Genomic DNA, 15,528 nt, shown 5'->3' with positions numbered 1-15,528 from the left:
CGCCTCTGAACCGGGACACGGCCACTGTCTGCCTCGTAACTTCTCAAAGGACTTTCACTCTCCTCATGGACTCACTTTATGTCGCTTACCTGTTGGACTGCTGCTATTTCATGGATTCTTGGAACTCGGCTCGTAACCTTTATTTGTGGATTTACCCATCTATGGACCCGTGTGGAGAAAGATTGTGACTGCGACTAAGTTAAGTGACTGTTTGATGTTAACCCCGCTTCAAGGAAATGTGAAGAATGTTTCTGTTTGTGATTTACTCCCATTGATGAAGGTAATTCTGTGTACAATGTGTTACTAACCTGAAGCCCTGAACAAACTGATTGTCCTTTGTTGAGATATTTTCCTGGAAGCTTGCATGACTGCGATCCTTCTGTTGATGTACATCCCAGTGTTTTTGCTCTGCCTCAATCCTGTGTATGGTCAGCAGTTTACCTTGTGGTACTCCTGTATCTTTCCTGTGTTTGCTTTAATAAACACACCTGGGTCCTGACAGTATCTCTCAGTGTGGAGTTACGTTACAGCTACAGCCAGTTATTCCACTGGGAACTGTGATTTCCGTGTGGGAACGTGTGTTTTAGTTGTGGTCTGTGTGACTCCGCTCAGTGCCAGTATTCCCACAACTGGGTCGTCAGTTGGAGGAAAACACAGAGTATGGAAGCCAGCAAACAAACTGGGTCAGAGATTGCAGATTATACCCGACTAAAAGCCCCAGAATCCATCCGAAAAACTCTATGACCAGAGGCATATTAAACACCTTCCATTGTCAGTTGCGCTCGTTCCTGTTGCATGTTGTCAGTCATTTCAACCACTAGCTGTCAAACATACATATTCTGCTTTAAAATAAATAAAAAAAAATTTAAGAACCATTTTGAACAAAACGCTGAGAAAATCACGTTTTTGTCAAAGACTTCGTACGGATGGGATTCAGAACGATGATCAAAACACAGATGGATGGAGTAGATCGACTCCATCAACACCCACAAAGCTTCACAGTTGTTTCCTCTTCATTGGTTCCACATTTCATATGGTAATCAATTTTGATTTATATGCGGTCACCTCTTCACCTTTATAGCACTTTATACAATACAGATTATTTTGAAGCAGCTTTACAGTGATAACAGGAAAATGATGCAAACAGAGTTAATATTAGCTGTACAGCAGCTCTAACAAAAACCAACAGTACACTGAAGTCACTTCAGTGTTGATTCGGTTCGGTTCAATAACTGTGTAGTTCATCAGATATGTAATGAGTTTAATTCGGCTGTACAGCAGCTCTGCAGAAACAGTGATATCTTCATCCGCTCAGTTCAGGTCTTATATAATAGTGTCAGTGCCGTCAGATCAACAATACTGTTGAATATGAAGAGTCCTCAGCTAAGCAAGAACACAAACTCCATCAGGACACAGAATAGAGAAGAACCCTTGGGAGAACCCAGGCTCAGTCGCTCAGTTCTCCTCCGGCCAACGAACCAACAGTGTATGATTATGATCCAGGCAGCAACACAGGTCAGAAATCAGATTGTGGGTTGATATCACTCAGAGTATTTCATCCAGCTCCTCCTGATTGAAGACTGGGATACATCACACCGGTGTGGATTGCCAGAAAATTCTATCAATGCCAGATAAAAAGGTTAAAGTGGCCAAAATGGCTATTTTCCCAATCAAATTCAAAACGCATGGATTGTCCCACTTGATCTGAAGTTTCAAGTGAATTAACACTGGTAAACTGAAGCGCTTAGCTAATTTATCACTTTTTTCTAAATTTGGTTACTTTTATAAAACTATATAAAGGACAGGTAAGGAACATGAATTATTAAAAATGTTTCCAAACAACATAACTACTTTGAACAAGAGAACTAGGTTGTAATAACATACCATTTTACATGTAAAACATGTTGCATTAGATTCATCTTGCATTGCAAAAACAGTCACATACGAATTGTGAAAATTGGGACAAAGTGCCTGTCTCGTTAGCCATGACATAATCAATCAGTGGGACAAAGCAGCACAATTCGCGGTTCAATGTTGGACAGCGCAAGCCTGATGTCATCCTCACCCTGGAGCCGATTTCGGTACTTTGAGAACCCAAACTCAATTTTGAAAACCCAGACTCGCACAGATAAGTTGAGGCGAACGGAAGTAGTAATTCTAGGGCGGCGTCAGACAACTGAGGATTATTCAGTCATCACACTCAACCAAAACGAAGACCAACCAAGAGCTATAGAGCTCCTCCATGTCAACGGAAAGGTCTTTCATGGGCAACTGAAGGGATCTCTGATCGGCAAATGAACTGAAATCCTCACTGAAATAACGGCCGAATTGTTGTTTCAGTCCTTCAACATGTTGAGCTTCTAAGTGTTCATCAAAGGAGAGAGATATTTTCCCTGTCTCTGGCTCACAATCAGCTAAGTTGGGAAACATTTTTTATTAATCAGCTGATCAAGCCAAAGATCCAAACGAATGCACTGACTTTGTCTGAAAGAAGCAAGATGTTGGCATCTCTCCCTTGCATCAATGTGTTCAACAAATCCAACCTGTGGAAACTGCTCTAACCACAGGGGGTCGACCTGGTACCGCCACGACATCTGAGCGCGATCCGTAGAGGCGATGTAAAACCCGACCTCTGGAGAGCCAGCGAACCTCAGTGTGAAACAGGAGCTGCTAATGCTCCACTCCCATTTCCTGACAAAGCAAGGAAAACAAGCGTGCATTTGATGAAATTGACCATTTGCACTGCCTGCTTTAAAACCGACTTCCAGAGACTCTTTGATGCGAGAGATTCGCGGTGAATCATACAGTGGGTCCACTTGGCTAAAGGGGCTGAATGCTGGACACGAGTGACCAGACCGATCACCCTCCCAGTCACTGAACAGGCCCCGTCCTGCATTCATCCCATGACATGCCTGCATCCCGTATAAACCCATCCAGAACTTCAAACAATGCCTCGCCAGGAAGAATGTCCTCCTCAATATTGCCATTTTTGATATATCTGACATGTGCCAGTCCTGCACCATCAGTTGTCTCATCAAGCTTCAGGGCACAGTACTGGCTTTGCATGATGTTAGCTAGCAATCACTTAACGTCGCTTGCTATGTCAGATATGCGGTGGCAAACGCTGTCGTTAGAAAGAGGGATGTCACTAATCTGTGCTGAAACATTCTCTCCGAACAGAACTTGACAGACATCTTTGGCAGCAGGTAAGATTAGCGCCTCTGCAGTTGTGTGAGGTTTTCCTGATTTGGAAACTGGTTGCGAGACGTGGAAGGAGACCTGACAGCTTCTCGATACCTGTTAGACACCGATGTGTGTTTGCTGATGTTGCGTTTCTGTTGTGCAAGGCAAGATCTAAAAATCCTAAAACCCTAAAAATCGAAGGGTTTGTCTTTGAGTGTCGGGTGTTTGGTTTCTAAATGGCGCTTCAGCTTGCATGGCTTCATGCTATCATCTACAGAGATATACACTGGGGTAGCGGTTCAGCATCTGTCCCAGCCACCGTACAGCCAGACTGAAGATAGCCAACATCATACTTTCATGTTATAAAACAGTCCTTGATTCTGATTGGTTGAGCCGTGTTCGAAGCCGTTGTAAATTACTCAACAAACACACACCTGTGACCGCATTACACTAGTGTTACACAAACACACACCTGTGACCGCATTACACTAGTGTTACACAAACACACACCTGTGACCGCATTACACTAGTGTTACACAAACACACACCTGTGACCGCATTACATTAGTGTTACACAAACACACACCTGTGACCGCATTACACTAGTGTTACACAAACACACACCTGTGACCGCATTACATTAGTGTTACACAAACACACACCTGTGACCGCATTACACTAGTGTTACACAAACACACACCTGTGACCGCATTACATTAGTGTTACACAAACACACACCTGTGACCGCATTACACTAGTGTTACACAAACACACACCTGTGACCGCATTACACTAGTGTTACACAAACACACACCTGTGACCGCATTACACTAGTGTTACACAAACACACACCTGTGACCGCATTACACTAGTGTTACACAAACACACACCTGTGACCGCATTACACTAGTGTTACACAAACACACACCTGTGACCGCATTACACTAGTGTTACACAAACACACACCTGTGACCGCATTACACTAGTGTTACACAAACACACACCTGTGACCGCATTACATTAGTGTTACACAAACACACACCTGTGACCGCATTACACTAGTGTTACACAAACACACACCTGTGACCGCATTACACTAGTGTTACACAAACATACACCTGTGACCGCATTACACTAGTGTTACACAAACACACACCTGTGACCGCATTACATTAGTGTTACACAAACACACACCTGTGACCGCATTACACTAGTGTTACACAAACACACACCTGTGACCGCATTACACTAGTGTTACACAAACACACACCTGTGACCGCATTACACTAGTGTTACACAAACACACACCTGTGACCGCATTACACTAGTGTTACACAAACACACACCTGTGACCGCATTACAGTAGTGTTACACAAACACATACCTGTGACCGCATTACACTAGTGTTACACAAACACACACCTGTGACCGCATTACATTAGTGTTACACAAACACACACCTGTGACCGCATTACACTAGTGTTACACAAACACACACCTGTGACCGCATTACATTAGTGTTACACAAACACACACCTGTGACCGCATTACACTAGTGTTACACAAACACACACCTGTGACCGCATTACACTAGTGTTACACAAACACACACCTGTGACCGCATTACATTAGTGTTACACAAACACACACCTGTGACCGCATTACACTAGTGTTACACAAACACACACCTGTGACCGCATTACACTAGTGTTACACAAACACACACCTGTGACCGCATTACACTAGTGTTACACAAACACACACCTGTGACCGCATTACATTAGTGTTACACAAACACACACCTGTGACCGCATTACACTAGTGTTACACAAACACACACCTGTGACCGCATTACACTAGTGTTACTGCGCAACTGACGTTTGTGACTCTTTGTTGCTGCATGTGTTGCTTAGCAACCTTTGGAACTGCATTGCTTGGCGGAGGAATAAATGTGTTATAACATTATATTTTTTGTTGCTGGTGTTTATTTTATGGATAGAATAAATATTAAAATGAATATTTTTATGGAGTAACTGTTTTATAAAAGCAATAAGCCCCTTGAAGCCGTGATTTACAGTAGATTTAGAACAGCTAAGGGGGTTTAACTCCGCTCCGCGTAGTGCCTAACAACGCCCTCAGCTGTTCTACACCCACTGTAAAACACGGCTTCAAGGGGCTTACTGCTTGATTTTACACTTCTTAAGGGTTAGTGCTGATGATGCATTGTTGCCACAATGTGGCTTCGGCTGGAAGTCACTGACGTTCTGAAACGTGTCTGCAGTGTGAGTGAGTAATATAAGCGCATGACAAGAATAAAGGGTCAAATTAAATTGTTTACATTAAAGTGTTCAGCAGAATGTGCTGCTCCTCTCAGTCAGGCAGAGAGAGGGAAAGCAAGACCTCGTGCTTGCAGGACTGGCCACATCTGGAAAGTTGCTAAGGTTAGTCCAAAAGCTTGCTAGATTTGTCGCTAGCGCTTTTTTGCATAAAAGTCGCTAAAGAGGTCTGAAAATTCACTAAGTTGGCCACACTGGTCTGCACTGACAGCTGGATAAAAGGCAAGCTAACCTCTGCCCAGCAAAAAGAAAGTGCAGAGGGAAAGGGAACGCTGGTTTTGATTTCTTCCATTTATGTACTTTCTACTTGGAAAGCAATAAAATACACAAGTACTCAAATGATGCTCTGTCTGTTTTTTCTTGAAAACATTTTGCGCCCTCTTCCGATCTCTCCGAGAACCACTGCCCTGAGTAGTAGAGCTGATCTTTTGCCACACAAAAGACAACTGAGGGATTCACACGCAACTCACTTAAGTCGACAGCAGCAGATGCTCAAGGAGAAACGCATGCTGACACATGAACCCACAGTACCAGAACCTATCAGAGAGATCATCGGTGTAAGACTCATTATTTTGTATTGAGGAATCCATTTAAACGGACAGTATGGCATTTTTCGCCGCTAGGGGTCGCTAACCTCTTTACAATAACAAAGGCGTAGATTGATGACGCAACATTTGCTAAGAATTATAGATCTTGTCGTCAACGTCAAGCCGACCGATCTAATAATGTTTATGGATGACTGAATACATCGATGCTTTTATCATGACTGTGATATGAAGCAGTTCGGGATTGCTAAGAGACAGCTATCAGCTCCACACGCGACGCGAGTCCCGCGGATATAAAAGGAATATGGACATTTCATTCTACCGAACTACACGCAGAATTACTACTCACAGGTCAGTTTATTAGACAAATTAAACTTGTGAGGTAACGCAGCGCTGTTTCACTTGGTCTAACATTACACTATCACACTAAACTGCATTTGAATGTGTTTAAATGTATGTTTTAGTTTGTCTGTATGAGACTAGCAGTAAGCTAGATCAACATTAGAATAACATACAGATCATATTCTGACATTTTATGATTGTTGAACTATATAACATTGATTAGTTTTATGTAAATGTGCTCATCTGTTTAATAAAGCACATGTAGGAGCGGTCGAAGTCTCGGACGTGGAGCTCTCGTTTATACAGTATACTGTCTATGGGAGCTCTAGGCATCTCGAAAACACCGCACTGATATTGATTCTCGTTTTAGTTCTCCTTTTTTATCCAAAGTCTGCTTGCCATGGTCCATTATGTTTGAACGAAACAACAACAGCGTGCAAATAGACATTGCGAACTACACAGTTGTCCACGTCTGTCGCCTTGGTTACTATCAGACGGCTCTGGTTGCTATGGCAGTACGAACAGAAACCAGGGACAACGCGGATATGAAGCCATTGACGGCGACAAAACGGAAATAAAGAAACGGGACGTGTCTTCGAATTAAATTACAAATTTCTCCTGGTTTGAAAGTTGTTGGAAACAGTCGGGATAATGTAAGTACACAACTAAAAAAAATATATAACAGATATAGTGATTTTTGATATTTTTAAAGCAAAAAAGTTACATATTGTGCCTTTAAATATATGTTGTGCTTCTTCAAAGCAGCTGAAAAACAACTTAACCTTAATTTAACAACTTAACTTAAAGGGTATATTACTCCATGAGCATACCTGTATAAAGCCTGTAATGGTTAAAAAAAAGCATTAACCTAGCATAAGAAGACATACAATGATAGAAAAGGGTATTTAACTTAATTTTATTAAAATAATTGATTAACAGTATGTACTCTATACATATCAAGAACTCCTTCAAAACACTTGACATCACAAAACTGATCTCATATTGCGTAAGACTAAGTCGCATCTTGAACACCACTCAATGGCAACTCAATACTGACTAAATTATGAAGCTCTTTTTGTGTGTATAATATATAAACATCATCACTCTTTGAGCATTAGGGCAACATCTTTTCAGACGCATACAAATGAGGGATTGTAGCACATTTCTTCTTATCTATAAGTCCCTGCATCCGTCCCAGGCTTGCAAACAGAGTCCTGCAGAGTTCAGCTCCAACGCTAACAAACACACCAGGAGAAGCGGCTGATCGAGCTCTTCAGGGTCGCACCGGCCATAGAGCGGAGGTCAGGGAAATAACCTCGGCAGGACAGCAGGGTTGATGACCTCTGAGTGACCTCTGCGTGGGCTTCAGAAGGCCGGCAGCTTCATGGCGGCGAGTGTGCCGGAGCTGATGTCTTCGCTCTGGGACGCTCTGTGCAGAGAGGGCTCAGACGTGCTGCGGTTGATCTTGGGCAGCGAGTGTTGCAGAAGCTCAATGGAGGACAGAATCTGTGGACACGGAAAGCCATCAAGAGTGTGTTATTTCCTGACACTGCCACAGCTCTCAGGAAAACTGCTCATCTACACGTTTCAGTTGCCTACCAGAATCAAGCATTCAGCACTGCTGTGAGACCAGCCAGGCTCGGGATGCGTGAAGTTAGGGATGATGTACATCCAGCCGGTGTTACCGCAGAATAAACCCGACACGGTGATCAGGGTCAGGTCTTCATCAGGGGTTAATTCTGAGAGAACACCGGCTGGATGTACATCATCCCGTTTATTACACGGATACTTGCGGAGAGAGCAGTTTCAGCGGTAAGGTCAAACTAGACGGACATTTAATAGACACGGGTTACAGTCATAACACTTATTACACTGCATTATTTATAGCTGTCAGTAACGATAATCACACAGCTTACAAGAATGTTTAATTCATTCATTCATTAGTTTTAACTAAAACACAAGGATGTTTTATTAATCTGTCCCTTTGTTTTTCAGTTCTATTGTTTAAGTTCAATTGTGGCCACATTTAATTTATTTGTAGTTATATAATGGAAACAAATTATACCAATGTGCTCATGTTTTAACTAAAATAAAGTTAAGAATTAAAGTGCTCAATGATTTCTTCATTCATAGGCCTATTTTATTCTGCATGTCATGAACAATAGCTATCTGTCCTGTTAATAAAGGACAGATGAGTAATAACAGAGTAGGCTCTGTGCGTGACCTGTTGAAAACATGGAGTTTTATTAGAGCAAATGATTAAATACAATTTCAAACAATTGTATTTGTGACGGCATATTGAATAATGTGGTGATATTGTTAGGCTACCACTTTTAATGTTCCCATGCAAAACCACTTTTTGTAGCCTTAAATCATAAGTATAGGCTCACAGTCTTGATATTTGCAGTGTTGCTTGAATTTGTTCTAAATAAAAATGCATTCAAATAATAAATTAAAAAGTGCTATATTTGCACCTGTGAATATGTATAGATTTAAAGTCCCCCTGTGGTGTAAATCCAGCTTTTAATGTTGTTTGTGTCTATGTGGTGTTTTTAATCTGCTTTATTAAGTCAAACCATGTGTAAATTCATAAGTCAACAGCATTGCTGAGTATTTCCTCCTTAAAACTGCAGTGAACCAAAGACAGTCTCAAAAACACGCTTTGAAATCGCTGGTGTTTCTGACGTCACAAACTACCTTGTAACCAATCAGATCAACGTGCCAGCGGGCTTTAGCATATCATTAACTATAACTCTGAAGCTGGAGAGTCTCCAGATATTTTTCTCATTTGATATGAAAAATCATGTACATTTAGCAATATAGCGGGTGTGTGATGTACAGTGAGGAAAATAAGTATTTGAACAGCCTGCTATTTTGCAAGTTCTCCCACTTGGAAATCATGGAGGGGTCTGAAATTGTCATCGTAGGTGCATGTCCACTGTGAGAGACATAATCTAAAGAAAAATCCAGAAATCACAATGTATTATTTTTTAACTATTTATTTATATGATACAGCTGCAAATAAGTATTTGAACACCTGTCTATCAGCTAGAATTCTGACCCTCAAAGACCTGTTAGTCTGCCTTTAAAATGTCCACCTCCACTCCATTTATTATCCTAAATTAGATGCACCTGTTTGAGGTCGTTAGCTGCATAAAGACACCTGTCCACCCCATACAATCAGTAAGAATCCAACTACTAACATGGCCAAGACCAAAGAGCTGTCCAAAGACACTAGAGACAAAATTGTACACCTCCACAAGGCTGGAAAGGGCTACGGGGAAATTGCCAAGCAGCTTGGTGAAAAAAGGTCCACTGTTGGAGCAATCATTAGAAAATGGAAGAAGCTAAACATGACTGTCAATCTCCCTCGGACTGGGGCTCCATGCAAGATCTCACCTCGTGGGGTCTCAATGATCCTAAGAAAGGTGAGAAATCAGCCCAGAACTACACGGGAGGAGCTGCACGTCACCACGTATCACACATGACCAGAGTCGCCCAATAGTGAGCCTACGTGGTGACGTGCAACACAGACGCGCTACGCTATTACACTACGTAAAAAGACTTGACGCCCAGAGAGAAGGAAATGAAAAGTGGAATAAAGTCGTTATATTTGTTTGTTTTTGCGCACAAAAAGTATTCTCGTCGCTTTATAAACGTAAGATTGAGCCACTGGAGTCACTTGGACTATATTAACAATGTCTTTAATACATTTTCTGGGCCAGAGAGTTATAGTGTCCATAAGCCTGCAGGAGGAGTGAGACAGCACTCAGATTTCATCAAAAATATCTTAATTTGTGTTCCGAAGATGAACGAAAGTCTTACGGGGTTGGAACAACATGAGGGTGAGTAATTACTGACAGAATTTTCATTTTTGGGTGAACTAACCCTTTAAAAAATCATATATTGTGATTTCTGGATTTTTTTTTCTTTAGATTATGTCTCTCACAGTGGACATGCACCTACGATGACAATTTCAGACCCCTCCATGATTTCTAAGTGGGAGAACTTGCAAAATAGCAGGGTGTTCAAATACTTATTTTCCTCACTGTATATTACGATGTTATGATGAACTCTATGTCTTTCTCCACTGACGTTCTGAGTCGTTCAAAGCGTTTCTGACGATTGTTAGAAGGTTGTCTGACTCTGAGATGCGAACAGGAACATGGTTTGTGTAACATTAGCAACACATTATTAGCTGTTTGATAACGTATTCAAGCTAAAGGCTAATCATATTAATTACCGTTATGTGTCCGACGTTGTAAAGAGCGATACACACTAGAGGTCGACCGATTCATCGGTTTTGCCGATTAATCGGCACCGATAGTTGATTGGTGGAACTATCGTTATCGGCAAAAATACATACCGATAGTTTTTCCTGGTTGCGTCCGTTGCTGGAGCGACTGAGAAGCGCGCGCTGTCATTCATTAAACAGTAAGAGAGAGATGAGAAGGGTCTGCTGGCATCATGCAGTACAAGAGCGGCCTCTAGAGGTGTAATACAAACTATCGCTGATGCCTCGTGTTGTTTATTTCGACACGTGATTCTGCGTGCTGCACTGAGAGCACACGCTGCGTGGAGAGCGCTGATATCAGATGTGCGTTTTAAGCACCGACAGCTAAAAGGTAGCCTATGTATTCAGTACATTTTGTCATATCATTATAAAGTGATTAATTTGTTGACTAAATGCTGCATTAGTAGAGAAAGAACAGCACAACAGTATGTTCGTTTGCCTTCGAGGCTGAGAGGACCCTAACATTAGTAGTACCTCAAGCGGTTAAAAAACTGACAAAAATAAACGTAAGTCAGACCCGAATGTTTAATGTCACAATTGTTACCTCTATTTGCATTAGTTTATATCCAGCTGGTCACTATTATGCATTTAATATGCAGAGAAGTTGCATATTTAAAGCTAGAGATGTAAGATAGCAAACTGATATGTTCATACAGCCGACAGAAACTAAACAAATCAGAAAAGCATTCGATTTCGGTTATTATTTCATCATCACTTTAATACATATTTTGTTATTTTGATCAGATAATCATCAAGTGTTTATAAAATAGAAGCAAAAGTGTGAGACTATACATTTAATATTTATGTCATTTCAGTAGGGCTGAAACGATTCCTCGAATAACTCGAGGAACTCGATTACGAAAAATTTTCGAGGCAAATTCCTCTGCCTCGAAGCCTCTTTTAAATAATTTTAAAGTTCACGTCACGTTATTTCTCAATTATTATTTTTAGTGTGACAACGCGCTTACGTCACCCACAAATCGGAAGGAGACGCAAGGAGTTAGCTGTGACAAAAAAAAAAGAAAAAAAAAGTTAGCTGTGTTTTGATTTGAAGGCGCGGGCGCATGCGAGCTGCAAAATGGAAGAAGGGAGCGGTAACAATGGCAATGAGCAAAGAGAAGAAACAAACAAGAGAAAACGACAGAAAATGTCCAAGGTTTGGGATCATTTCAAATTGAAAAGTAAAGAGAACGCCGTGGTGTGTGTCCATTGCAAGATCGAGCTAGCATACCACAACAGCACGTCGTCCATGCTGCAGCATCTCAACAGAAAACATCCACTCTACTCAGAGACCGGAGGACCGTCACCCGAAACAAGGTAAATTCAGTGTAGCGTTAAATCAATGTGATTGCTAGTCGAGAGGAAGGCTGTTAAATAATGTACGTTCATTTTGAAAGTGATAAACCACGACGGCCAGTACATTTCAATGAAAATATACAGCACGACGTGTGACGCGGTCCCGATGCGCAGCGGAGGTGCGGTACATTTTTCATAGAATTGCACTGGTCCGTCGTGGTTTATCCCTTACATAATTAATGTAACTTACATTATTTTACAGCTTATAAAACGTCTACTTACTAAAGGAATTAATTTACTGTCAAAAATAGTTGTGAATGGCTTTTACGATGAAACTAGATACTTACTTTATACCATGGCTTGGATGAATACGGTTGATACATTCGTTTGAATACTGAATGTTGAATAACTTACATTATTGCAATCATATTCCTATGTTGGAGCCTTATGTGCTCCAACAAAGCAGGTGTGTTAATTTTAGTTTGATTGCAATGAATAGGATTTATAAATGCACAGCCATGAACTTAATGTATGTTAATGATATTTTGCCATAGTAATATCATCAATAATTTTTTTTTACCTCTTAGTAAATCATCACAACTTCGTATGGACAGATATGTGCGGACAGCTACATCATGTACCACTGAGCAAGCAGCTGAGTTTTCAGACAGCATTTTAAACATGATTGTCACAGACATGCGCCCACTGTCCATGGTGGAGGATGAAGGCTTTAAAGCGATGATTTCCACTTTCAATCCCAAGTACGAGCTTCCTTCAAGACCCTTCTTCATGAAAAAGATGGAGAAAAAGTATGAAGGCATCAAAGGCAAGTTGAAGAAAGCCCTGCAGGAGACTGACAGCATTGCACTCACAACTGATATTTGGACGAGTGTTGCAACAGAGGCTTATCTAGGGGTGACGTGTCACTATCTTGGGGAGGATTGGGAAATGTTGTCCCACTGCCTGACAACGATGCCCCTTGAAGAGAGACACACCGCTGCAAATATTGCAGAGTGGATTGAGGATGTTATTGTCAAATTTGACATTCCACCAGAGAAAATAAATGCTGTTGTTCATGACAACGGTGCTAATGTCGTAGCAGCAGCAAAGATTTTGCGAGAAAGGCATGGATGGGCATCAGTGCGATGTGCAGGGCACACCCTCAACTTGGTTGTACAAAGTTCTCTAAAAATCCACCAAGCTATCTCCAAGTGTGTGGCTGCTGTGAGATGCCTTGTTGAACATTTTAAGAAGAGTGAACTGGCATGCACCAAGTTGAAGGAGAAGCAGAAGCAAATGGGCACCGAGACAAACATGTTGGTGCAAGATGTATGTACACGCTGGAACAGCACCTATCAGATGTTGTCCAGGCTGCTAGAACAAAGATGGCCGGTGACTGCTACACTCTCTGACCCAGCAGTGACACAGAGAGGGAAACACTACCTTGATCTCAAGCCTGAACAGTGGATTCTGATTGAGGAGCTGAGCCAGGTCCTTGAGCCCTTTGAAGCAGCTTCAGTGTTTCTGAGTGGACAGCAATATGTTACACTCTCTGCACTTCCACAGCTAGTGCAAAAACTTAAGAACAACATACAGAGTCCAGATCTTGAGACTGCACCAGGGAGGTCATTCCAGGCTCATGCGACAGAACAGATCACAGCAAGATGGCAAGGACTGACGGAGTTTACACCTGAATCTACAAACATCACCCTGCTTGCTGCTGCTCTGGATCCCAGGTTTCGAAAACTGAAGTTCTTGCCTGCTGACCAAGTATTCAAGGTCCAAAGCACAGTACAAACCATGGCACTTGCTGTTGCTGCCAAAAAGCAAGCGAGGCAGCCCACTGCAAGTGAAGATAGAGCATCCAGCACAGCACACAACTCCCCAAAAGCGCATGTCAAGAGGGTCACATCGTTCCTTGACATACTGGGATCAGACTCCAGCACCAGTGAAGAAGAAGAAGATGAGGAGCAGCAGCTAAACCAAGCTGTGCAGAGGGAGGTAGGCACATTTTTTTTTTTTGTCCTTTTTAAAAATTTCCACAATAACGCTTTACACATAATAGAAAAAAATGTAATACAGAAACAGAAAATGACTGGCAAAAGAAAAAACAACAACAAAAAAAAGCATTTTTAATTATTTCGTTGTCACAACTATTCCACAGATCTTGATGTATTTCGGAGAACATCCCCTGTCCAAGAAGGAGAATCCACTGTCATGGTGGAAAATGAATGCAGCACGCTATCCAACACTGGCAAAGCTGGCAAAGACCTTGCTGTGTATTCCGGCCACATCCACGCCATCAGAGCGTCTGTTTTCAGCAGCAGGAAACATTGCTTCAAAGCGCAGGGCAAGCCTCAGTTCTGAGCATGTTGATATGCTTACCTTTCTTCATTGCAATCACGTGCTCCTTTAAAGACTTTCACAAACAATCATAGAGAGAGAGATTTAAAGAGGTTTAGCCTATTCTCATGAATGTATTGGCTTAAAGCACTCAGAAAAAAAATTGTGAAAAGTGTGAAACTATGCATGCATGGACTCTTGTTCCTGTCCATGTGTTTTTGCCTTCTGAATGCCACAAAGCATCCCAAGAAGAAGACCGTAAAGGCTTATGTTATGCCTGAGCTGTACATTTTGAAACTTTTTGCTCTGAAAGTTAAGTTGCACGATTTAAAGGCAGTGTTTTTGTATTATTATTATTTATTGTAATGTATGCTTTAGTTTTGATACAAAAAAAAAAAAAAGAGTAATTTGAAAGTAATTTCTTTTTATTTGTTTTTGCACCTCAGAAAATGCTTTCTTTAAAACCCAGAATGTATGGCACCTAAATGCATTCAATTAAACTCAACTTTGTCATTGTTCACAGTACAAGTACAGACAGAGAAACAATGGGTAATAACTCAAATATTGTTGTATGCATACACATACTATGCATTTAAAAAATAAAACTTGATTTTTCTATAAAAGGATACCTATTAGTTGTTCATTTTAAGAGACCCGTCTTATTTTCTTTTGTATATTTACTATTGCTCATTAATTAAGCAAAATTACATTTTATCCGATTACTCGATTAATCGATGGAATTTTCGGTAGAATACTCGATTACTAAAATATTCGATAGCTACAGCCCTACATTTCAGTGCTCTGGCATTGTAGATATTTAAGCATGACTGTTTGGATTTATATGAAATGATAACACTTACAATAAAATTCCATATGTAACATTAACTAAGGTTAATCATTTCTGTATAAGGATTGTTCATTATTTGTTAATTAACATGTACTAATACATTTTTAAATTAAGGTTTTTATTTGTTACCATAGTTAATGCACTATCAAACTAACATGAATGATCATGGTGCAATTGTATTGCTCAAATATTATACAGATCAAATTTTGTTACTTTTTATTCATTAAGTTGGCTTGAAAAAGAACAGTTAAACAGTTACATTTTAAATGTAACTGGTTTTATTTGTTTATTTAGAGTATTACTTTTTGTTTCAGTTTGAATGAATGTCTTTTATTGACTTCA

The 15,528-nt window shown here is 40.8% G+C and overlaps 2 protein-coding genes across 4 annotated transcripts in view; one reads left to right on the top strand and one right to left on the bottom strand.

Moving 5' to 3' along the window:
- Positions 1-7,305: 7,305 nt before the first annotated feature.
- The window catches only part of raf1a (Raf-1 proto-oncogene, serine/threonine kinase a), a 41,808-nt gene continuing 33,585 nt past the window's right edge, over positions 7,306-15,528 (bottom strand). For all 3 annotated transcript variants that reach the window (XM_081386392.1, XM_081386394.1, XM_081386393.1), the window contains one exon: positions 7,306-7,912. In XM_081386392.1, coding sequence (XP_081242518.1) covers positions 7,772-7,912 — 141 coding nt within the window. In that variant the 3' untranslated portion in view covers positions 7,306-7,771. The remainder of the gene's footprint in view (positions 7,913-15,528) is intronic.
- LOC308703120 (E3 SUMO-protein ligase ZBED1-like) lies at positions 12,389-14,519 on the top strand. Its single transcript, XM_081386396.1, has 2 exons — positions 12,389-13,997; positions 14,161-14,519. The coding sequence occupies exons 1-2, from the start codon at positions 12,528-12,530 to the stop codon at positions 14,410-14,412; spliced, it is 1,722 nt and encodes a 573-aa protein (XP_081242522.1). The 5' UTR covers positions 12,389-12,527; the 3' UTR covers positions 14,413-14,519.

The sequence above is a fragment of the Scardinius erythrophthalmus genome (genome assembly GCF_964197995.2).
Source record: "Scardinius erythrophthalmus genome assembly, chromosome: 15".
NCBI classification, from domain to species: Eukaryota; Metazoa; Chordata; class Actinopteri; order Cypriniformes; family Leuciscidae; genus Scardinius; species Scardinius erythrophthalmus.
The sequence above is the reverse complement of the archived record's forward strand: the minus strand, read 5'-3'. Positions and strand labels throughout refer to the sequence as shown.